Here is a 17,899-nt window from a genome sequence, read left to right as displayed (position 1 = left end):
AGCCACTCCTCGGAAGGAAGTTTGGGCAATCTACTTCCATAGTGATACTGCCTTGGAAACCCAAGGAGGGGTCACTATGAGTTGGGGCCGACTCAATGGCACAAAACAACAACATATGAATGTACTTATTAGTTATGTTGATATTTTAATTTCTTAGCCCCCTGCTAGGATGTAAGTTCCACAAGTGACTATTTTGTTCACTGATATGTCCCTCTTAGAACACTTAAATATTCAATGGATGAATAAATGAATGGATAGCTTCAATCAAAAGTTCCATTCTCTGTTCTTAACATATCTAAGATTCTGGTATTGTGAAATAGAGGGATGAGACCTATGCAACCTAATTCTAGAGACTGAATGAAAAAGGTAGAAGAACCCAAAACATTTCCCTACAATTTGGCCCAGGGAGGTGAGAAATACCTCGCTGTAGACTATTTCTCTTAGTCAGAGAAGAATCATAATCTAAAAGATTAGTTGATCACTAATCATTTAATATTTTAATATATTTTCTTGTTTTCCAGAAGTAGAATGTAAAAGACTTCTAAGCAGGAGTCTTTAAAACTATAACATCTCCCCACCCTTATCCCAGAAAAGTGAAATTTGTTTGTGCCTGGTATAAATATAGTTGAATGTATCAGGTTTTTCTTTATGGATTTTGTTTGTGTGTGTGTTTGTTTTAAGACCTATCTTACCACCAAAATTATAAATATTCTTTTATAATTTTTCTAATGTTCATATAATTTAGGTTTTTTTTTTTTTTTTTCAAGTTTGGGTCTAGTCTTTAATCTATCTGGAATGTATGTTTGTGAATAGGGAAATAGGGAGCTAACATCACTTTTTCACAAATGATTAGCCAGGTTGTTCTTGAATAGTCCAGCTTTTCCCCACAAATTTGAAATATCAGCTTTGTCATATACTAAAATCCCATATTATACGTGTATCTGCTTTTGAATTCATTGTTCCATTGGTCTTTTGATCTGCTCTAGTACCAACACCAAACTATTTTAATTACTATAACTTTATATTTTTATTTTCTTGTAGTAATCTTGATTTAAATATTATAATTATTAATTTATTACTATTTTAGCCAAAATTAACCATATATCCTTTCATTTGACAAATATTTTGAGTATTTACTATGGGTCATACACTGGAAATAAAAATATTACTTGCTGCCCACAGGTAATGGTTGGACTCAGTTGTTCACATATAAATTTGGTGGAGTGGGGTCTGTTGTTGTTGTTGTTATGTGCCGTCGAGTCGGCCCCGACTCATAGCGACCCCTCCTTCGGTTTCCGAGGCAGTATCACTACGGAAGTAGGATTGCCCAACCTTCCTTCCGAGGAGTGGCTGGTGGGTTTGAACCGCCAGCCTTCTGGTTAGCAGTCAAGCGCCTTAGGCACTATGCTACCAGAGCTCCCAACTCTGCCTTTATAATTGAAAATTTTGTGGGGGATCAGGTAGAGGAATAACAAAGTTGTTTTATTTTGTCCTCTTAGATATTACTTCAGTCACTTTTGCTAACTTATTCTGAAACAATAAATCTAAATATGGATCAGAGGTAGGGGCTCTAATGAAAAGCTTTAAAATGTGGGCAATGACTAGGGCATGAGAAAAGCAAGAAGTGATTTAATAGCCTACAAATCATTCCTATTACAATTTATATCCTAGCCTTAGTCTGCCAATTAGGTGGCAAAAGACATTTCACATAAAAATTAAGGCAAGGTCTTTCCTCTCCCTCTGTTAGATTTGTGTTGAGTTATATACCAAGTCATGCCCAGTGAAGCATCACAACACCTTAGGAAGATCCTGTGTATATGTGCTCATAAGCATATTTAATTGCATGTTCCTACTCCCTCAAATTAGCCTTTTGGCAAAGTTAACCCATTTCATCTCCAAAGGATATGGGGCAATCATGGTCCATTGTTGAGCAAAGGGGATGAAGATCAGCTGCAAATTGCAATCAAGGAGCAGATTCAGAACTACTCCATAAAGCTAGGAGTGGCACCAGAAAGTCTACCACCTTTACCCAGGTCAAGGAAGTTGAATATAAAAGACTCCTAAACAGGAGTCTCCAAAACTTTAACATCTCCCCACCCTCGCCCCAGAAAAGTGAAATTCGTTTGTGCCTGGTAGGCACCACGTTCAAATAAAATGTATTTGAGTGCCAGAACGTCCCTCCATTCAACAAGTATTTATTGAGCACTAAACGTATTGGAGAAATAGAGAGATGAATCAGACAAAATTCCATTTCTCAGTCAAAAAACTGCCTCTTCCCAACTAAGTGCCTTTATGTCATTATCGAAGACAAATAAATCTTCTTATAACTAAACTTTGGAATTACAGAACTCCTTTGTTTGCCAATAATTATTGACATCCAAGAAAATCTCAGACTACTCTAGAGCTGGTTACAAATTTCATAATTTCTGCTCTACAAATTCTCTTTTTTTCCTTAGACATCAAGTCCAAATTGGTTAGCCAGGATTCATGGCCTAACATGCCAGCTTAATGGTACTTCATGACCCCTTCTTTATTGCAATCAAAAGGCTCTTTGCAGTTTTGTCAAACCAGACATTATTGGACAGTATTGGTCCCTATGCTTAAGAACCCACCTTAGTAACCCATTCTTCTCTTACTCACCAATCTCTCCAAAGAGCATAGGCTACCACTACTACTCTCTTAGAATGAGAGACAAAGCTTAACCATGGCTACTTCCCTTAGTTCAGCATTTCCAGACTTGTCAGTTACATTTTGGGCTGCCATATGATTATTTTCCAGTGGATGTCATGTGGGATAGACCCCAGAGTAGGTATGGGTTCCTTGAGGTTGGGTTTGGAATCATAAAATGCATATGGAATGAACCAGGACTTCAAGGTCTGAGGTCACTGAAAGAAAAGACCAAAGAAATGCGTGGGCACTGGGACACATATGATACATGACAACTCCCTGACATCACTGAGGAAGATTAAATCTGCAGAAAGATGAAAAATGGGCATTCAAGCATAAAATCATACTCCTTAACTCTCATTGCTACCTGAGAACTCCATATTAGAATTTTAGAACAAAAATATTCAGAGGTGCTATAGAGAAGCAAAGATTATTGACAAATTTCAGTTCCCAACCTGGCCCACATCTCTAACTGCTAAGGATTACTGTAGCAAAGCTATTATCCAGCACTAGTCCACACAGAGTGCTGCTCCAAAAGCACACAGTAAATGTTGCTGACAAACTCCTAAGTGTTCTAATGAGCAGAGTTTGAGAGATGAATAATTCCTTAACTGAGCATGATGAATATATAGAATTAGAGGTGGAGGGCATGCTTAATCTGGTAATCACTTACAGAAAATCTGGATAATTTCTCTGGGAAGAACAAGCTCAATTACTCACAATGTGCCATACTGGGCAGGGCTTAAAAGAATAGCCACCCTGCACATCCACATTCTCTTGACAAGCTCCACACCACCATCTTTTTTTCCCCTCCAAAACCATGGAATAATAATGGTTGATGGCATTATCTAAAAGGTAGTATAAATGAAGAAGTACCCTGAGATTTGGAGCCAGACCTAGAATCGAATTCTGGTACTAACTACTACAGAGTTGAGAAAACTCATTTCATCATAGTGTTCTATTTTGATCTGCTTCTGAAAGCTACAGGTAGGCTCTGAAGAACTTCAAAACAGAAAACTCAGAGCAGCCTATTCCCTCTGATAATATTCCCGCCAGTTTTCTAGTACCTGACCCACTTATAGTCTCACCAGATCTGTAAGCCCAGATCTGTAAGCCTTTTGCTTCCCAGGACTCATTCATAGCCACCATCAAGGACTTTCCCAGAAGAGGCTCTTGTGGAGTCTCAGGGAAACAAAAATCAGACCATAACTCTTTATGCAGCTTATTTTCTCTTGGGAGCCTTCATCTAAGAAGCAACATGCTTTCTCCTTATACTTAGATTTGTTTGCTATTCAGTTTTTGTATTCACATTCATTTATTCATGGTGTTATGTGCTGTTGGGTCAATTCCAACTCATAGGCACCTTATAAGACAGAGCAGAACTGCCCCATAGGGTTTTGTAGGCCGTAAATATTTACGGGAGAAGATCACAAGGTCTTTTCTCACTCATAGTGATTGTTGTTGTTACATGCCATCAAATCGGACCCGACTCATAGCAACCCCTCCTTGGGTTTCCGAGGCAGTATCACTACAGAAGTAGATTGCCCAACCTTCCTTCCCAGGAGTGGCTGGTGGGTTTGAGCCACCAGCCTTCTGATTAGCAGTCAAGTGCCTTAGGCACTATGCTACCAGAGCTCCCCTCATTGTGATTAGTGGGTTCAAACTCCTGACCTTTCAGTTAGCAGCTGAGAGCTTAACCACTGTGCCACCATGGCTCCTTCATTTATAGGAAAACAGTTATTAATATTTAGAGAAAAAGGATTTTCTGCCATACTAAGTCCATCAAGATGTTAATATTGATAGTTAACAATCATTTAAGTACTTGTAGAATCTCAAGATACAATTCTTCAAGGTTTCAAAGATTGGAGACTAACAAGAAATACTAAGGTGGTTCACTTAGTACCACCAAAGACACTACCTTTTGAAACATGTGACTTTCACAAGGTATGTACAATTTAGATCACAAAGTAAGGTTCAAAATTTGTAAGGATGAACTGCTATTTCATGGATCCCATAACCCACCAGGAAACAAATGGTCCATTGAAAGAAGGTAACTGAGAAGAACTTAATGAAGATACTTTGTGTATGTGCCAGGTTAAAAGGTGTGGGCAGGGTTAAGGTAAACCAGGTTGAGATGATGAAATACCTCAATGGTAACCAATAGATTTTTCTGCAATGACAAACATATTCTACATCTATATTGTCTAATAAGGCAGTTACATGTGAGCACTTGAAATGTGCTTATTATGACTAAGCCACTGAATTCTTAATTTCATTTAATTGTAGTTAATTGAAATAGCCACATGTGCCTAATGGCTAATGTGGCTACTGTACAGCGCAGTTCAAGTCTAGCAGAGTCATTATTACTCCAGGCCTGAATAGCATGGAGAGAAAAAAGTTACTAGAGACCAGAGAGGTATAGGATTAGAGCTATAGTTACAGCTTGTAAGAGGCAGCTACATGACAGGATCTATGTCCTTTGATAAATTGCTTGTTGTTGTTGTCATGTGCCGTAGAGTTGGCCCGACTCTTAGCCACCCCTCCTTGGGTTTCCGAGGCAGTATCACTATGGAAGTAGATTGCCCGACCTTCCTTCTGAGGAGTGGCTGATGGGTTTGAACCACCAGCCTTCTGGTTAGCAGTCAAGTGCCTTAGGCACTAATTGCAGTCCCTGCCAAATGAGACTGGCAGGGGAAGAGTTGAGAATAATACCAACTCCCTCTTCCTGTCCTCCCATCTTTCTTGGTGTCTCCAACTGATGGAACTCAACCAGAAACTAAGAGGAGAGCTTACTGTTGTAGTCCATAAAGGTCAGCCTCTGGAGGCACAGAATGGTGGAGAAAGATGGAGAACAGAATCCAGAACAAAATATTATACCATGCACAAAATGAGTTAATGCATCAAATGTTTGATTTATTGACACTTATAAATCTAAATAAATGTGGAACAAGTGGCAAGAGATGTATCAAAAGCATGTTTTTCAATAAAGCCCTACAAATGTTTCTTGTTAAAGCTAACCTGGAGTTCTCCACTGAACAGCATTTGCTTTAATTAAACTGCAACTGCATTCATTTTAGGTTTCATATATAGTTTTAGACCAATACCATGTCCCTTCAACTATATTCAACTTTTCATCTCTTAACCATATGGGAGCTCTGGTGGCGTAGTGCTTAAGGCATTTGACTGCTAACCAGAAGGCTGGCGGTTCAAACTCACCAGCCACTCCTTGGAAAGAAGAGGGGGCAACCTACTTCTGTAGTGATATTGCCTCAGAAACCCAAGGAGGGGTCGCTATGAGTCAGGTCTGACTTGATGGCACATAACAATAACAACAACAACCATATTATATCTTTCAATGATCTGTGTGAAACTTTTTTCAAGGTACCATCTCAAATCACAAAGCCTAGGATAGGAAAATTTTATTTTAGGCTAAAGGCCATTTTAATGTAATAAATGGATAAATGTCAATTGGAAAATGGGAAGAGGACCAATAAACTGGGTCCATGAATCCAAAGCCTAATAATGTAGGACTATATGACCAGTTCCTACTCTAGGCAAGTATGGCCACTGTCTTTATATAGGACTTTTTATTTTACAATCTGATTATTTGCATGTGTTTTAACAACAAACTATCACTTTAAGCACTAATACTAAGGAAAAAAAAAAAAAAAAAAACCAGTAGATTTTTCTACAAAACCCACTGCCATTGAGTTGATTCTAACTAATAGCAACCTCCACTGGGTTTCCAAGGCTATAGATCTTTACAGAAGTAAACTGCCTCATCTTCCTCCCACAGAGCAGTTGTGGGTTTGAACCACTGATCTTTAGGTTAGCAGTCAAATGCTTTATACTGTGCCAGCAAAGCTCCAATTTATCTTCAGCATGGTTAAATATTATTTGTGGAAATCTTTATTATCTACTTTAGTGCTTACTGCTCAGTACTCAAGGAAGAAAGATCTAATGTCAATGTACAAGGGTTGAAGTAGGTGCCAAAGGAAAAACAGTTCCCACCACCTCCAAGGAGCAGAAGCTGCTGCTCTTCAGGAAGAAGGATGCTGGTATGGTTGTGTAGCATTAATGGCCATGGAATACTTGTTGTGTCAATCTGATACTCAGAGCTCAGTCCTGTGGTCAAATCAATGACAGTCACTCCAGGAATTGAGGAAGAATGTATCCAGACCCCGCCAACTAATAGAAGCTTCCCATTGAGCACATGAGCTGTGTGGGAATATCTTGGGGTAATAGGAGGCTGGAACTCCACTGTTTCCCAAATAAATCCACAAGAGATTGGTTTCAGAAAGAGTACAGAGCCCAATGGCTCCTCAGAAGCCCCCAGACCTCCAGCCAAAAGGGCTCCTCCTTGCCAACTGCAGGCACTGTGGGAATGCCTAGCTTTAGGTGGATCCCCTACTACAGGGATCTTGACCCAAGCCATTGTTCCCACATGTAGGAAATGCCAGTCATTTAGTACAGGTTCCATCACACTTCGACCTCCATACACAAACAAGTATTTCCGATTTTGATAGGACACTTCTGTTGCTGAATGCCGCCAACGTGACAAAGTGGAATCTTCTTCTGGGCCAGCCTTTGTTACTGTCACTTTCAGATCCTGAGTACTATCATCCTCTCTCTTACAAAAACAAAGTTGGAGAATTCCCAAGGCTGGAGTCACTGGGGACAATCTCCCTCCTAGAACCAGAACCTGAGTGTTTGAAAGTCTTGTCATGGTGTGATAAAGGCGTCCATCCCACTTGGCTCCAGCCTCCCAACTGCGTATCTGGCTGCCTTTCCACCCAAACTCACAATATTTTAAAAGCAAGTGAAACTTGCTCACTCGGCAGTGCTGCCCCTCCTGCTCTCCAAAACCTCCAGCACTGAGAATAATGCCAGGGCTCAAGAGGGTAGAGGCATGGCCATATCTCTTAAGGCTAGGGCCCTGGCTATCACTCAGGACTACACTGACAGGGAAGACCCCTGAAGGGGAAGGAGGATTTACCCAAGTAAACGTTTCTGTGGGTGGCAATACCAGGGTTTGGGAGAGGTTATCTCCCTTAGAAGCTACCAGAATGAAATAGTGGGCACACTTCAGATGCCACTCCTCAAATTCATCGAAGGGTTCAAGATTTTCTATCCTCCAGCGTTCTTCTGCGGGGACAAAGCTGCGATAGAATTCATTCATGTCCATGGCACTGCAAGCTGTCCAGCCGGCTTGAAGGAAACGGCGCCGCTGAGCCTCCACGTCGGGAAAGCTCTCCAGGCCATGAAGAGGAGAATTCAGCTGCCGAAAATGTTGCTGCATGAATTGGCCAAAGGCATCATGTGGCTTCATCTGTTCGTAGATCACGAAAAGGGCATTAGTAAAACGCCGGGCTGCCCAGGCGATGAGGGCTGCGGCACTCTCAGGCTCAAGGTAGGTTAGCACGACCTCTGCTAGGAGCAAAGTGGGTATGGCCGCGTTAAGGCCTGTGGCAGCAAGGACCTCGTCCAATCGCTGGAGCTGCCTAAGGTCCACGCCTAGGATGCGGTAGTCCAAACTCTCAAAGACTGACGCGGACGCGTACACCCCTTTCTGGAAAGGCCCGGTTAACGCGCACAATTCCGGCGTATCGCGAATCCTCTCTCCTTTGCGCTGCGCTACGTCTGGAAAATCCACCTCCCAAACCGCAACTCGAGTCAGGCGACCCGCAGATTTGAGGCGAAAATACAGCGAGTCCGAGCCCGCGCCTAAGGACAAGATCTGCGCGCATGGCGATGTGGGGAGCGCGCACGTCTGTTCCAAGAAGGCGCGCACGCAGTGCCGCACTGTGCGTGCGCGGACGTAGTAACCGCGGTGGATGAGCGGCGCACGGCGCGCGGCCCCCGGGACTAATAACGCAGCAAAAGTGTCGTGCACGTACCCGCGTGCAGCCAGGGAACTCTTACTGAGGGCGCTGCTGTCGTTGGTGTTCTGTACCGCCCCGGCTCGACGCTCGCGGTTCCGCGGGCCCATGGCCAGGAGAGACTCAGGAACGGCGATCTGTAACGGTTACAAGTTACTTTTTCATTCGTACATTCCCAGCTCGCGTATTTCCGTACGCAAAAGCCGCCCTCTGCCGTGACTCCCCCTTCCGCGGCGAAGCGTGCGTCACTTCCGTGAAGAGCGAGCCTCGGAAATGGGAATCGAGGCGTGTGGAGTTTGTGCTGAAATTCGACTTTAATAGCATTGTCATTGATTGTTGGGGACTACATTTCCCCGAGAGGGCAACCTGCTACCTCTTACTGTGGTCACGTAGACTGTGTTAGGGGGACACAGGTTGTCATTTCTCAGCCTGAAAGGAAAATTTACCTAGGTCTTCATAGTTACCTGGTGAAAAATCTTTTAAGAGGTGAGTGAGTACTGACGACCTGACCTCCTTGGACAGCAGTGTCTGTGTTGAATCTTTGATAGGCAAAGCAGGGTCTGCATCCCGGTCGCTGTTGGGCAGGAAAACAAAGGGATGTTCCTCAGATGTAACTAACTTAGCGCGCTCATCTTTACAAAAGAAATCCCGTTTAAATTTGAAAACAAATTTTCAAATTTAAATCTGTGAGGCCAAGCGCAAAGTGAAGAAACTGTCCTTTAGAGAAGTTGTAGCTTAGCTAGTAGGTGCTTTACCGTAGTCAAGTATATCGATGCCCATGTGTTCCTGGCCCTGTGCTAGGCTGATAATGAATAATAGGTTCGGCTCTGTTTCTCCTCTGTAAAAGGACACTCGCCTCAGCTTTGAAAATTCTGTGCTTCTAAAGTGTTGAATGTATGTGTGGAAAGGGAAGTCGTGGAAGAGGTGATTATTCTACGTGATGTGGGCTAAACCCGTAGCTGTCATTGGAGTGTATATGTGTGTGTTTAAGGGAGAAATCCAAGTCGAGGTTAAAGATAAACAAGTTTCTAACTTAGGTGCCTGGAAATCAGCACCAGTAGGAACTGATTCAAGAGATATTTAGGAGATTTATTAATTGGGTTTCAGGACTGATTGGCTGTGGGCCCAGTCAGTAGAGAAGAAAATCAGGATGACTTCAGGTATGGGTAACTTACAGTGATTAATGATTGAATTTACAGTGATTAATGATTGAAAGCATGAGTTTTGGAGTCCAGCTGATTTGGATTTGGATACTGGAGCTCAAGGAAACGTTTTGGTGAGAATGAAAGTTTGATCGTTGAGGGTGTCTTTTAGATTTGGTATTTGAGAGTTCATTAATAACCTCATGGAGAGCAATTTCTGTGGAGCAATGAGAGCAGAATACATGTTTCAGTGAATAGATGAGTTAATGACATCTGATGTACATTATGCTTTCAAAGAGTTTAGCTCAGAAGGAAAACAGTTGTAGCTAAAGAAGAATGTGGAATAAAGAAAGGGTTTTACATTTTGTTTCCAGATAAAACCAAATGCTGTACATGGATTTAAGGGAAATCAGCCGGTGGAGAGGGAGAGGTTGAAGGAACAGAAAAGTGAGAAGATAACTGGGGGAGGAATGGGCTCCTGGGCTTAAATTTGTCTTTGGGTTAGAAGAATGAAGGCTTTTCCTCTGGCTCGTTGGGAAAGAAAGAATATGAATGAAGGTAAGTTTGGGGAGAGCCGAGAGAAGTAGAGGAAATTCATGTCTGATAGCTTCTGTTTTCTCTGTAGACAGCAGGGTTGTTAATTCAGTGTAAGAGGCTTGGATCTGGTGGAGGACCTGAGGACTTTTGGAGTGGCCTTTGAAAGGAATGGGAGAAGGACTCACCTAAGCTTTCTGGGCCTCGGGATCTTCATCTCTAAAATGAAGGGACTAAGGGGAGAGGAGGGAACAATGCAAAAATAAAAAATTAAAAACTAAATAAAGGGACTAATCCTGCTTTGTGAGGTATCCCAGAGTTGACCAAAGAGGGACCAAAAAAAAGACTTACAAATATTACGTGTGTGTGTCCGTGCGTATACACATTGTCACATACACATTAGAGTGATATATAATAAGGAGTTTTGTTTCGTTTTTTAAAATATCAGGCCAGTAAAATGTAGATCGCACGTTGGAAATAATTACTTTTTTTTTTTTTTTTTCCATAAAGAGTATATCAAGAAAAGTGAGTCAAGAAGAAAGGGCATGGAACAAAATTTATGATTTGGGTGCCTTTTGATTGATTTCTGTTTTTTAAAATCTTTATCGTTAAAGGAGCCCTGGTGGTACAGTGGTTAAGCACTTGGCTGCCAGCCAAAAAGTTGGCAGCTCTCCAGGAGAAACCTGGTTATTTGCTCCTGTAAAGATTAAAGCCCCCCCCAAAAAAATTTTTTTACAGCCTACCTGCCCTATGGGGCAGTTCTGCTCTGTCACATGGTCCACTATGAGTTGAAAATAAACTTGAGAACACTTATCAAGTTTATTCTTAAAATGGAGGTAATAACATCTGGGTTGCTTTGAAGAGTAAGTGAAATAACCATCTAAGGCACTCAGCACAATGGCTGACTCATAGTAAGCATTCAGTAAATAGTAACAAATAATTTTATTATTCTCTGTCCTTTTTTGTTTTTTGCATTAAAGGTTCATGGGAGACAGGAGACTTGGTTCTGGCCCTATTATAACTTGATAAAATGTAGAAGGATCTTAACTCAGTGTTTTTGCCTTATGACCTCTTCCCAACCCAGCTGCTGCTTCTGGCCTAGGCCAGACCTGGCCCATGAAGACTGAATTTGCCAGGGTATGGTATTGTTGGTAGCAGCATTTTAGGCAAGGATCAGTGAAACAGCAGTTTTGTTGTGTTTTTTTTTTTTTTTTTTTTTTACAGTGTAAATATTGTATGTTGTAGTGACCTTCAAATTTCCATAGATCAACATTGTTGCCAGGTGGGTCAGTAAGTTTACTCACTGAACAAATGATTTATTTTAAAGGGATCAGCACAAAGCTGGTTCCTGTGAGGCAGAGGTTAAAGTTGTCCCAAATGTCCAACTTTTCCAAACTGTTTAACTACTCCATCTTCTCTGACATCAACTGTTCTTCCTCCCCTCAGTACTCTCCCTCTTGTCTTTGGGTTCTGTAATTTGCCGCAGTGCCTCAAAGAACTCATGAACCATGAAGGAAATGGCTCATGTAGTTGTGGGTCCTCATAGAGACATCTTTGCTCCTCAGCATTTGAAAGAGGTCCTTTGGAGCCAACTTGCCCCATGCTATACATTGTCTGATGTCCTGACGGCTGCTTCCTTTGGCATCGATGATAGAACCAAGCAATGTGAAGTCTTTGATAGCTTCAATCTTTTCTCCATTTATCGTGATGCTGCTTATAGGTCCAGTTGTGAGGATTTTTGTTTTCTTTATGTTGAGATGTAATCCATACTGCAGACTGTAGTCTTCAGTCTTCATCAGTAAATGCTTCAAGTCATCCTCACTTTCAGCAAGAAAAGTTGTGTCATCAGCATATCACAGGTTGTTAATGATTCTTTCTCCAATCTTGATGCCACGTTCTTCTTTATGTAGTCCAGCTTCTCAGATTATTTGCTCAGTGCAGTGTAGTAAATTACTTAGTATGGCTTTTCTACCCATAAGTCATTATAAACTCAGTGGTGCAATGAGCAACTGAGGAGCTCCTGATTGTAAATGTTATCCACCCGGGTTATTTCTGTTGGGCATGGCACAACGCAGTGTTATGGGAGGCTCACTCTTAGGTGCTTAGAATTCTGTTGTTATGATTGGTTGGTTTGGCCATTCTGCCAAGCTCAAAAGGAGGCCTCCTGGAGGCAGAACTCTCTCTGGCTGCTGGTTGAGGAAGATGTGCTGCTGCAAGAGACACGCGCTCCTGAAAGAGACACGTGCTGCTGGGAATGAGACAAGAGATTCGCATTGCTGAGTGAGACACCGAGGGACACACACTGCTGGGAGAGAGACTGTGAGAGACTGTTGGCTGAGGGATGGTGGGCTGGGAGAGAGACTGAGCGTTCTTCCTGAACTTGAGTTGTAGCCTGGTGCTTCCCTAATAAACCCCGTAGTCCGTGAGTTCTGTGTGGCCACTGCAGCGAATTAGCGAACCCAGGAGTGAGGTGGTGGGTGCTTTGGGAGGAATGGTTGGAGAAAGGACTGGAGGGAGGCAGTATGTCCGGCCTCAAAGGAATAGGCCTTGGGCTATTGATGGTAATTCTGTCTTCCTCTTGTGGGATTAGAGGAGGTCAGAACATGTGGCCTCCTTGCCCTTTTAGCACTCAGAATATAGACTGAATAAAGTATGGGGAAAGGTTACAACCCTGACGCACTCCCTTCTTGATTTTAAACCATGCAGTGTCCCCTTGTTCTTTTTGAATGACAGCCTCCTGGTCTATGTACAGGTTCCTCATGAGTACAATTAAGTGTTCTGGAATTCCCATTCTGCTCAATGTTACCTACAGCTTGTTATGAGCCACACAATCAAATGCTTTTGCATAGTCAATAAAACACAAGTAAATATCTTTCTGGTATTCTTTGTTTTGAGTCAAGATCTATCTGATATCAGCAATGATATCCCTTGTTCCATGTCCTCTTCTGAATCCAGCCTGCATCTCTGGAAGTTCTCTGTTGATATACTGCTGCACCCGTTTTTGAATTATCTTCAGTAAGATTTTACTTTGGTGCAATATTAATGATACTATTCAATAATTTCATGTTCTCTGGGACCACCTTTCTTTGGAATGGGTACAAATACGGATCTCTTTCAGTCAGTTGGCTAAGTAGCTGTCTTCCAAATCTCTTGGCATAACCAAGTGAGTGCCTCCAGTGCGGCATCAGTTTGTTGAAACATCTAAATAGGTATTCCATCAATTCCTGGAGCCTTGTTCTTTGCCAATTCCTTCAGTGCAGCTTTGACTTCTTCCTTCAATACCATTGGTTCTTGATCATAAGCCACCTCCTGAAAGGGATGAACATTGACCAGTTCTTTTTGGTATTGTGTTTTCCTTCCATCTTCTTTTGATGGTTCCTGCATCATTCAATATTTTGCCCATAGAATCTTTCAGTATTGCAACTTGAGGCTTACATTTTTTCCTCAGTTCTTTCAGGTTGAGAAATGCCGAGCATGTTCTTCCCTTTTGGTGTTCTAACTCCAGGTCTGCACATTTCATTATAGTAATTGGCTTTGTCTGCTCGAACTGCTCTTTGAAATCTTCTGTTCAGCTCTTTTATCTTGTCATTTCTTCTGACATTTTGATCTTCCTTTCTCATCTTTTTAATGACCTCTTGCTTTCTTCATGCCTGATGTTCTTGATGTCATCCCACAGTTCTTCTGGTTTTCAGTCATTGAAGTTCAGTAGTTCAAATTTGTTCTTTAGATGGTCTCTAAATTCAGGAGGGATACATTCAAGGTCATATTTTGGCTCTTGTGGACTTGTTTTAATTGTCTTCAACTTCAAGTTGAACTTTGATATGAGCAATTGATGGTCTGTTCCACAAGCAGCTCATGGCCTTGTTTTGACTGAAGATACTGAGCTTTTCCATTGCCTCTTGTCACAAATGTGGTCAGTCTGATTCCTGTGTATTCCATCTGGCGAAGTCCACATGTATAGCCGCCATTTGTGTTGTTGAAAAAATGTATTTTCAATGAATAAGCTGTTGGTTTTGCAAAATTCTATCATGCGATCTCCAGTGTTATTTCTGTCACCAAGGCCAAATTTTCCAACTACTGGTGATTCTTCTTTGTTTCCAATTTTTGCATTACAGTCACTAGTGATAATTAACACATCTTAATTGCACATTTGGTCAATTTCAGACTGCAGAAGTTGATAAAAATCTTCAATTTCCTCATCTTTTGCTTTGGTGGTTGGTGCATAAATTTGAATGATAGTCGTATTAACTGGTCTTCCTTGTAGGTGTATGGATATTATCCATCACTGACAGCATTGTACTTCATGACAGATCTTGAAACATCCTTTGTGATGATGAATGCCACACCATTCCTCTTCAATTTGTCCTTCCTGGCATAGTAGATCATATGGTTGTCTGATTCACAATGGCCAAAACTGGTCCATTTCAGCTTACTAATGCCTAGGATATCAATCTTTATGCATTTCATTTCATTTTTGACAACTTCCAATTTTCCTTGATTCATACTTGGTACATTCCATGTTCCTATTATTAATGGATGTTTACAGCTGTTTCTGCTCAATTTGAGTCGTGCCACGTCAGCAAATGGAGGTCTTGAAAGCTTTACTTTATGCATATCATTAAGGTTGGTTCTACTCTGATGATGCAGCTCTTTCCCAGTTGTAATTTGAGAGCCTTCTGACCTAAGGGGCTCGTCCTCCAGCACTGTATCGGACAGTGTTTCCAGGCTGTTCATAAAGTTGCACAGTAATGTGTCAGATAGTGTTGCTCTGCTATTCATAAGGTTTTCCCAGGCCAATTCTTTGTGAAGCGGATGGCCTCTTCCTTATTCCAAGTCTGTCTCAGTCTGTAAGCTGCATTGCCCAGGTGGGCACCTCAAGTGAGCATACCACGGTGTCTGATCACTGGCTCCCTTTAACTTCCAGTCTTGGAAGGAGGTTCTTCTGATGGGAATTGACTTTTCCTGCTTTGATGCATCCAATGGAAAACTGAAGGTTCTAGGTGGGGGTCCAGTTTTCAACCTAAGTCCCCACTACTCTATACAGTGTGTGGAAGTCACAAAGACTAGGTTAGAAGGGCCATATTAAGTAATTCACTGCATGGTACCCACACCTAGTTAATGGATTGATCTATAGGGTAGTTTGAGTGTGGCACAAAATAAATTAAGCATCCTAGTGTGCAAACCTGGCCACCTGTTAGTTTTTGTTCAAAGCCTGATAAGTTAAATGGCCTAAGTGCTTTTTTAGGTTTTCATTCTTTTGTCTAAATATAAAAGTTCTTCTCCTTCCTAATTTGTAATAATAAAGCTATTTTGTAAGCATTTTATTACTATTATAAAAGTAATGAAGTATTAAATGTTTTGTTGTAAAACCTTCAAATTCCACAAAAGCATAGAAGGTAAAAAGTAAAATTAAAATACTCTACCCTGACCTTTTCCATTTTAACCTACTGTCTAGTGGTAATAGTTTTCTGTATAGCCTTTCATATGTGTTTTAGATGTGTCGTCGTTGGTTGCTGTCATGGTCGAATCCGACTTATAGCAACCCACTGTGACAGAGTAGAACTGCCCCATGGAGTGTTCCTGGCTATCACCTTTATAGAAGCAGATTCAGGTCTTTCTCCCACAGAGCTGCTGGGTGGATTTGAACTGCCAACCTTTTGGTTGGCAGGTGAGCACTTATCTGTTGTGCCATAAGGGCTCCTTGTTTTTAGATATAAATAAATAAATAGATCTCTGTGTGTATATATGTGTTTGTTTACGTAAATGTTTATAAATATCATCTTTCTAAATAATATGTACTACAACTTACTTTTTGAAAGTAATGCTATATCAAAAATCTCTCCATATAGTCATAATAAGATACTTACTTAGAAATAAAATGAATTGATTCAACAGTACTCTAAACCCACTGCTGTGGAGTCAATCCTGACTCATAGGGACCTTATAGGACAGAGTAGAACTACCTTAGAGGATTTCTAAGGCTGTAATCTTTATAGAGGGAGTTCTGGTGGCGTAGTGCCTGAGGCATTTGACTGCTAACCAGAGGGCTGACGATTCAAACCCACCAGCCACTCCTCAGAATGATTGTTGGGCAATCTGGTTCTGTAGATACTGCCTTGGAAACCCAAGGAGAGTTGCTATCTGACTTGATGGCAGTGAGTTTAGTTTTGTTTGGTTTAATCTTTATAGAAAGGAGCTCTGGTGGTATAATGACTAAGGCATTTGACTGCTAACCAGAAGGTTGGCCGTTCAAACTCACTAGCTGCTCCGTGGAAGGAAGATGGGGCAATCTACTTACATAAAGATGTACTGCCTGGGAAACCCAATGGGGGTCTCTATGAGTTGGAATCAGTGCGACGGCAGTAAGTTTGGTTGGTTTTTTTTTTTTTAATCTTTACAGATGCAGACAACAGCACTCTCCTGATGGACATTTAGCATTTAGATAATTTCCAGGTTATTGTAAAAATTAAAGATAATATATTAATAATGCTTACCACATACCTCTTGGGCTCTGAATATGTAGAAACTACTCTTCTTGTCAACATCATTGTCACTGTTTAAGAATCTAGGGATCAAGGTGACTACTTTGAAAATCCAAATTTCATTTGGAATTTCATCTTAATTTGTATGTGACCTTCAGACATTTCAGAGGTGGAGGGAAATTCAGACTTATTTATCATCCTCAGTGTGCTCAGCACTGTGCTAGGTCCGGAGAAGTACAATAATCCACAGACCCTATTCTCAAGAAGTATATAGTCTGAAAAAAAAGAAAATGTGTATAGTCTAGTCTGGAGAGGGAGAAAGACAAGTAAATGAGTGATTGAGATACAATGTGGCAAAGTGCTGACTTAGAGGTAGTCACTGGATCATATGGAGGCATAGAAGAGAGGCATTTAAATGACTTTTTCCATCCTTTCAGCTACCCTGTTGTGGTGCAGTGAATTACTTGGTATGGCTCTTTCAGCCGTGGTCTATGTGACTCCCACCAAATTACTAGGCAGAACTATACAAATGTGATGCGCTTGTGGCCCACCAGGGGGATTGGATAGCTTGCTAATGATGTAAATAATGTACATGGCACCCTTGTGGGGGTGAGGCCATGCAAATAAGGCATATAAGACCCTAATGCAGGGATTGGTCAGTTTTGTCATTGTGCCAGGCTTAAAATGCCCTCCTAGAGTCAGAAAAGGAGCTCTGGTAGCGTCATGCCTAAGGCACTTGACTGCTAACCAGAAGGCAGGCAGTTCAAACCACCAGCCACTCCTCAGAAGGAAGGTTGGGCAATCTATTTCTGTAGGGATACTGCCTCAGAAACCCAAGGAGGGGTGGCTGTGAGTAGCAGTCAACTCGATGGCAGTAGCAGTCAACTCAACAGCAGTTTAGTTTTGAGAGGCAGAAAAAAGGAGCTCTGGTGGCATAGTGTCTAAGGCATTTGACTGCTAACCAGAAGGTTGGCAGTTCAAACTCATCAGCCATTCTGAGGAAGGAAGACTGGGCAGTCTACTTCCATAAAGATTTACCACCTCAGAAACCCAAAGGGGGTCACTATGGGTTGAATTCAGCTTGATGGCAGTGAGTTTGGTGTTTGGAGGCAGAAAAGGGGATCTTGGAGTTCCGGCAAGATGGCGGACTAGGCAGAAGGATTGCAAAGACCCTCTTCAACAAAGAAAAGGGAAA

At 41.6% G+C, this 17,899-nt stretch overlaps 1 protein-coding gene across 1 annotated transcript; it reads right to left on the bottom strand.

The window, feature by feature from the left end:
- Positions 1-6,595: 6,595 nt before the first annotated feature.
- On the bottom strand, positions 6,596-8,656 carry LCMT2 (leucine carboxyl methyltransferase 2). Its single transcript, XM_007935322.1, has one exon. The coding sequence runs from the start codon at positions 8,654-8,656 to the stop codon at positions 6,596-6,598; it is 2,061 nt and encodes a 686-aa protein (XP_007933513.1).
- Between the last annotated feature and the right edge of the window lie 9,243 nt (positions 8,657-17,899).

The sequence above is a fragment of the Orycteropus afer genome, unplaced genomic scaffold (assembly GCF_000298275.1).
Source record: "Orycteropus afer afer isolate SDZICR_OR568_19922 unplaced genomic scaffold, OryAfe1.0 scaffold00026, whole genome shotgun sequence".
NCBI classification, from domain to species: Eukaryota; Metazoa; Chordata; class Mammalia; order Tubulidentata; family Orycteropodidae; genus Orycteropus; species Orycteropus afer.
The sequence above is the reverse complement of the archived record's forward strand: the minus strand, read 5'-3'. Positions and strand labels throughout refer to the sequence as shown.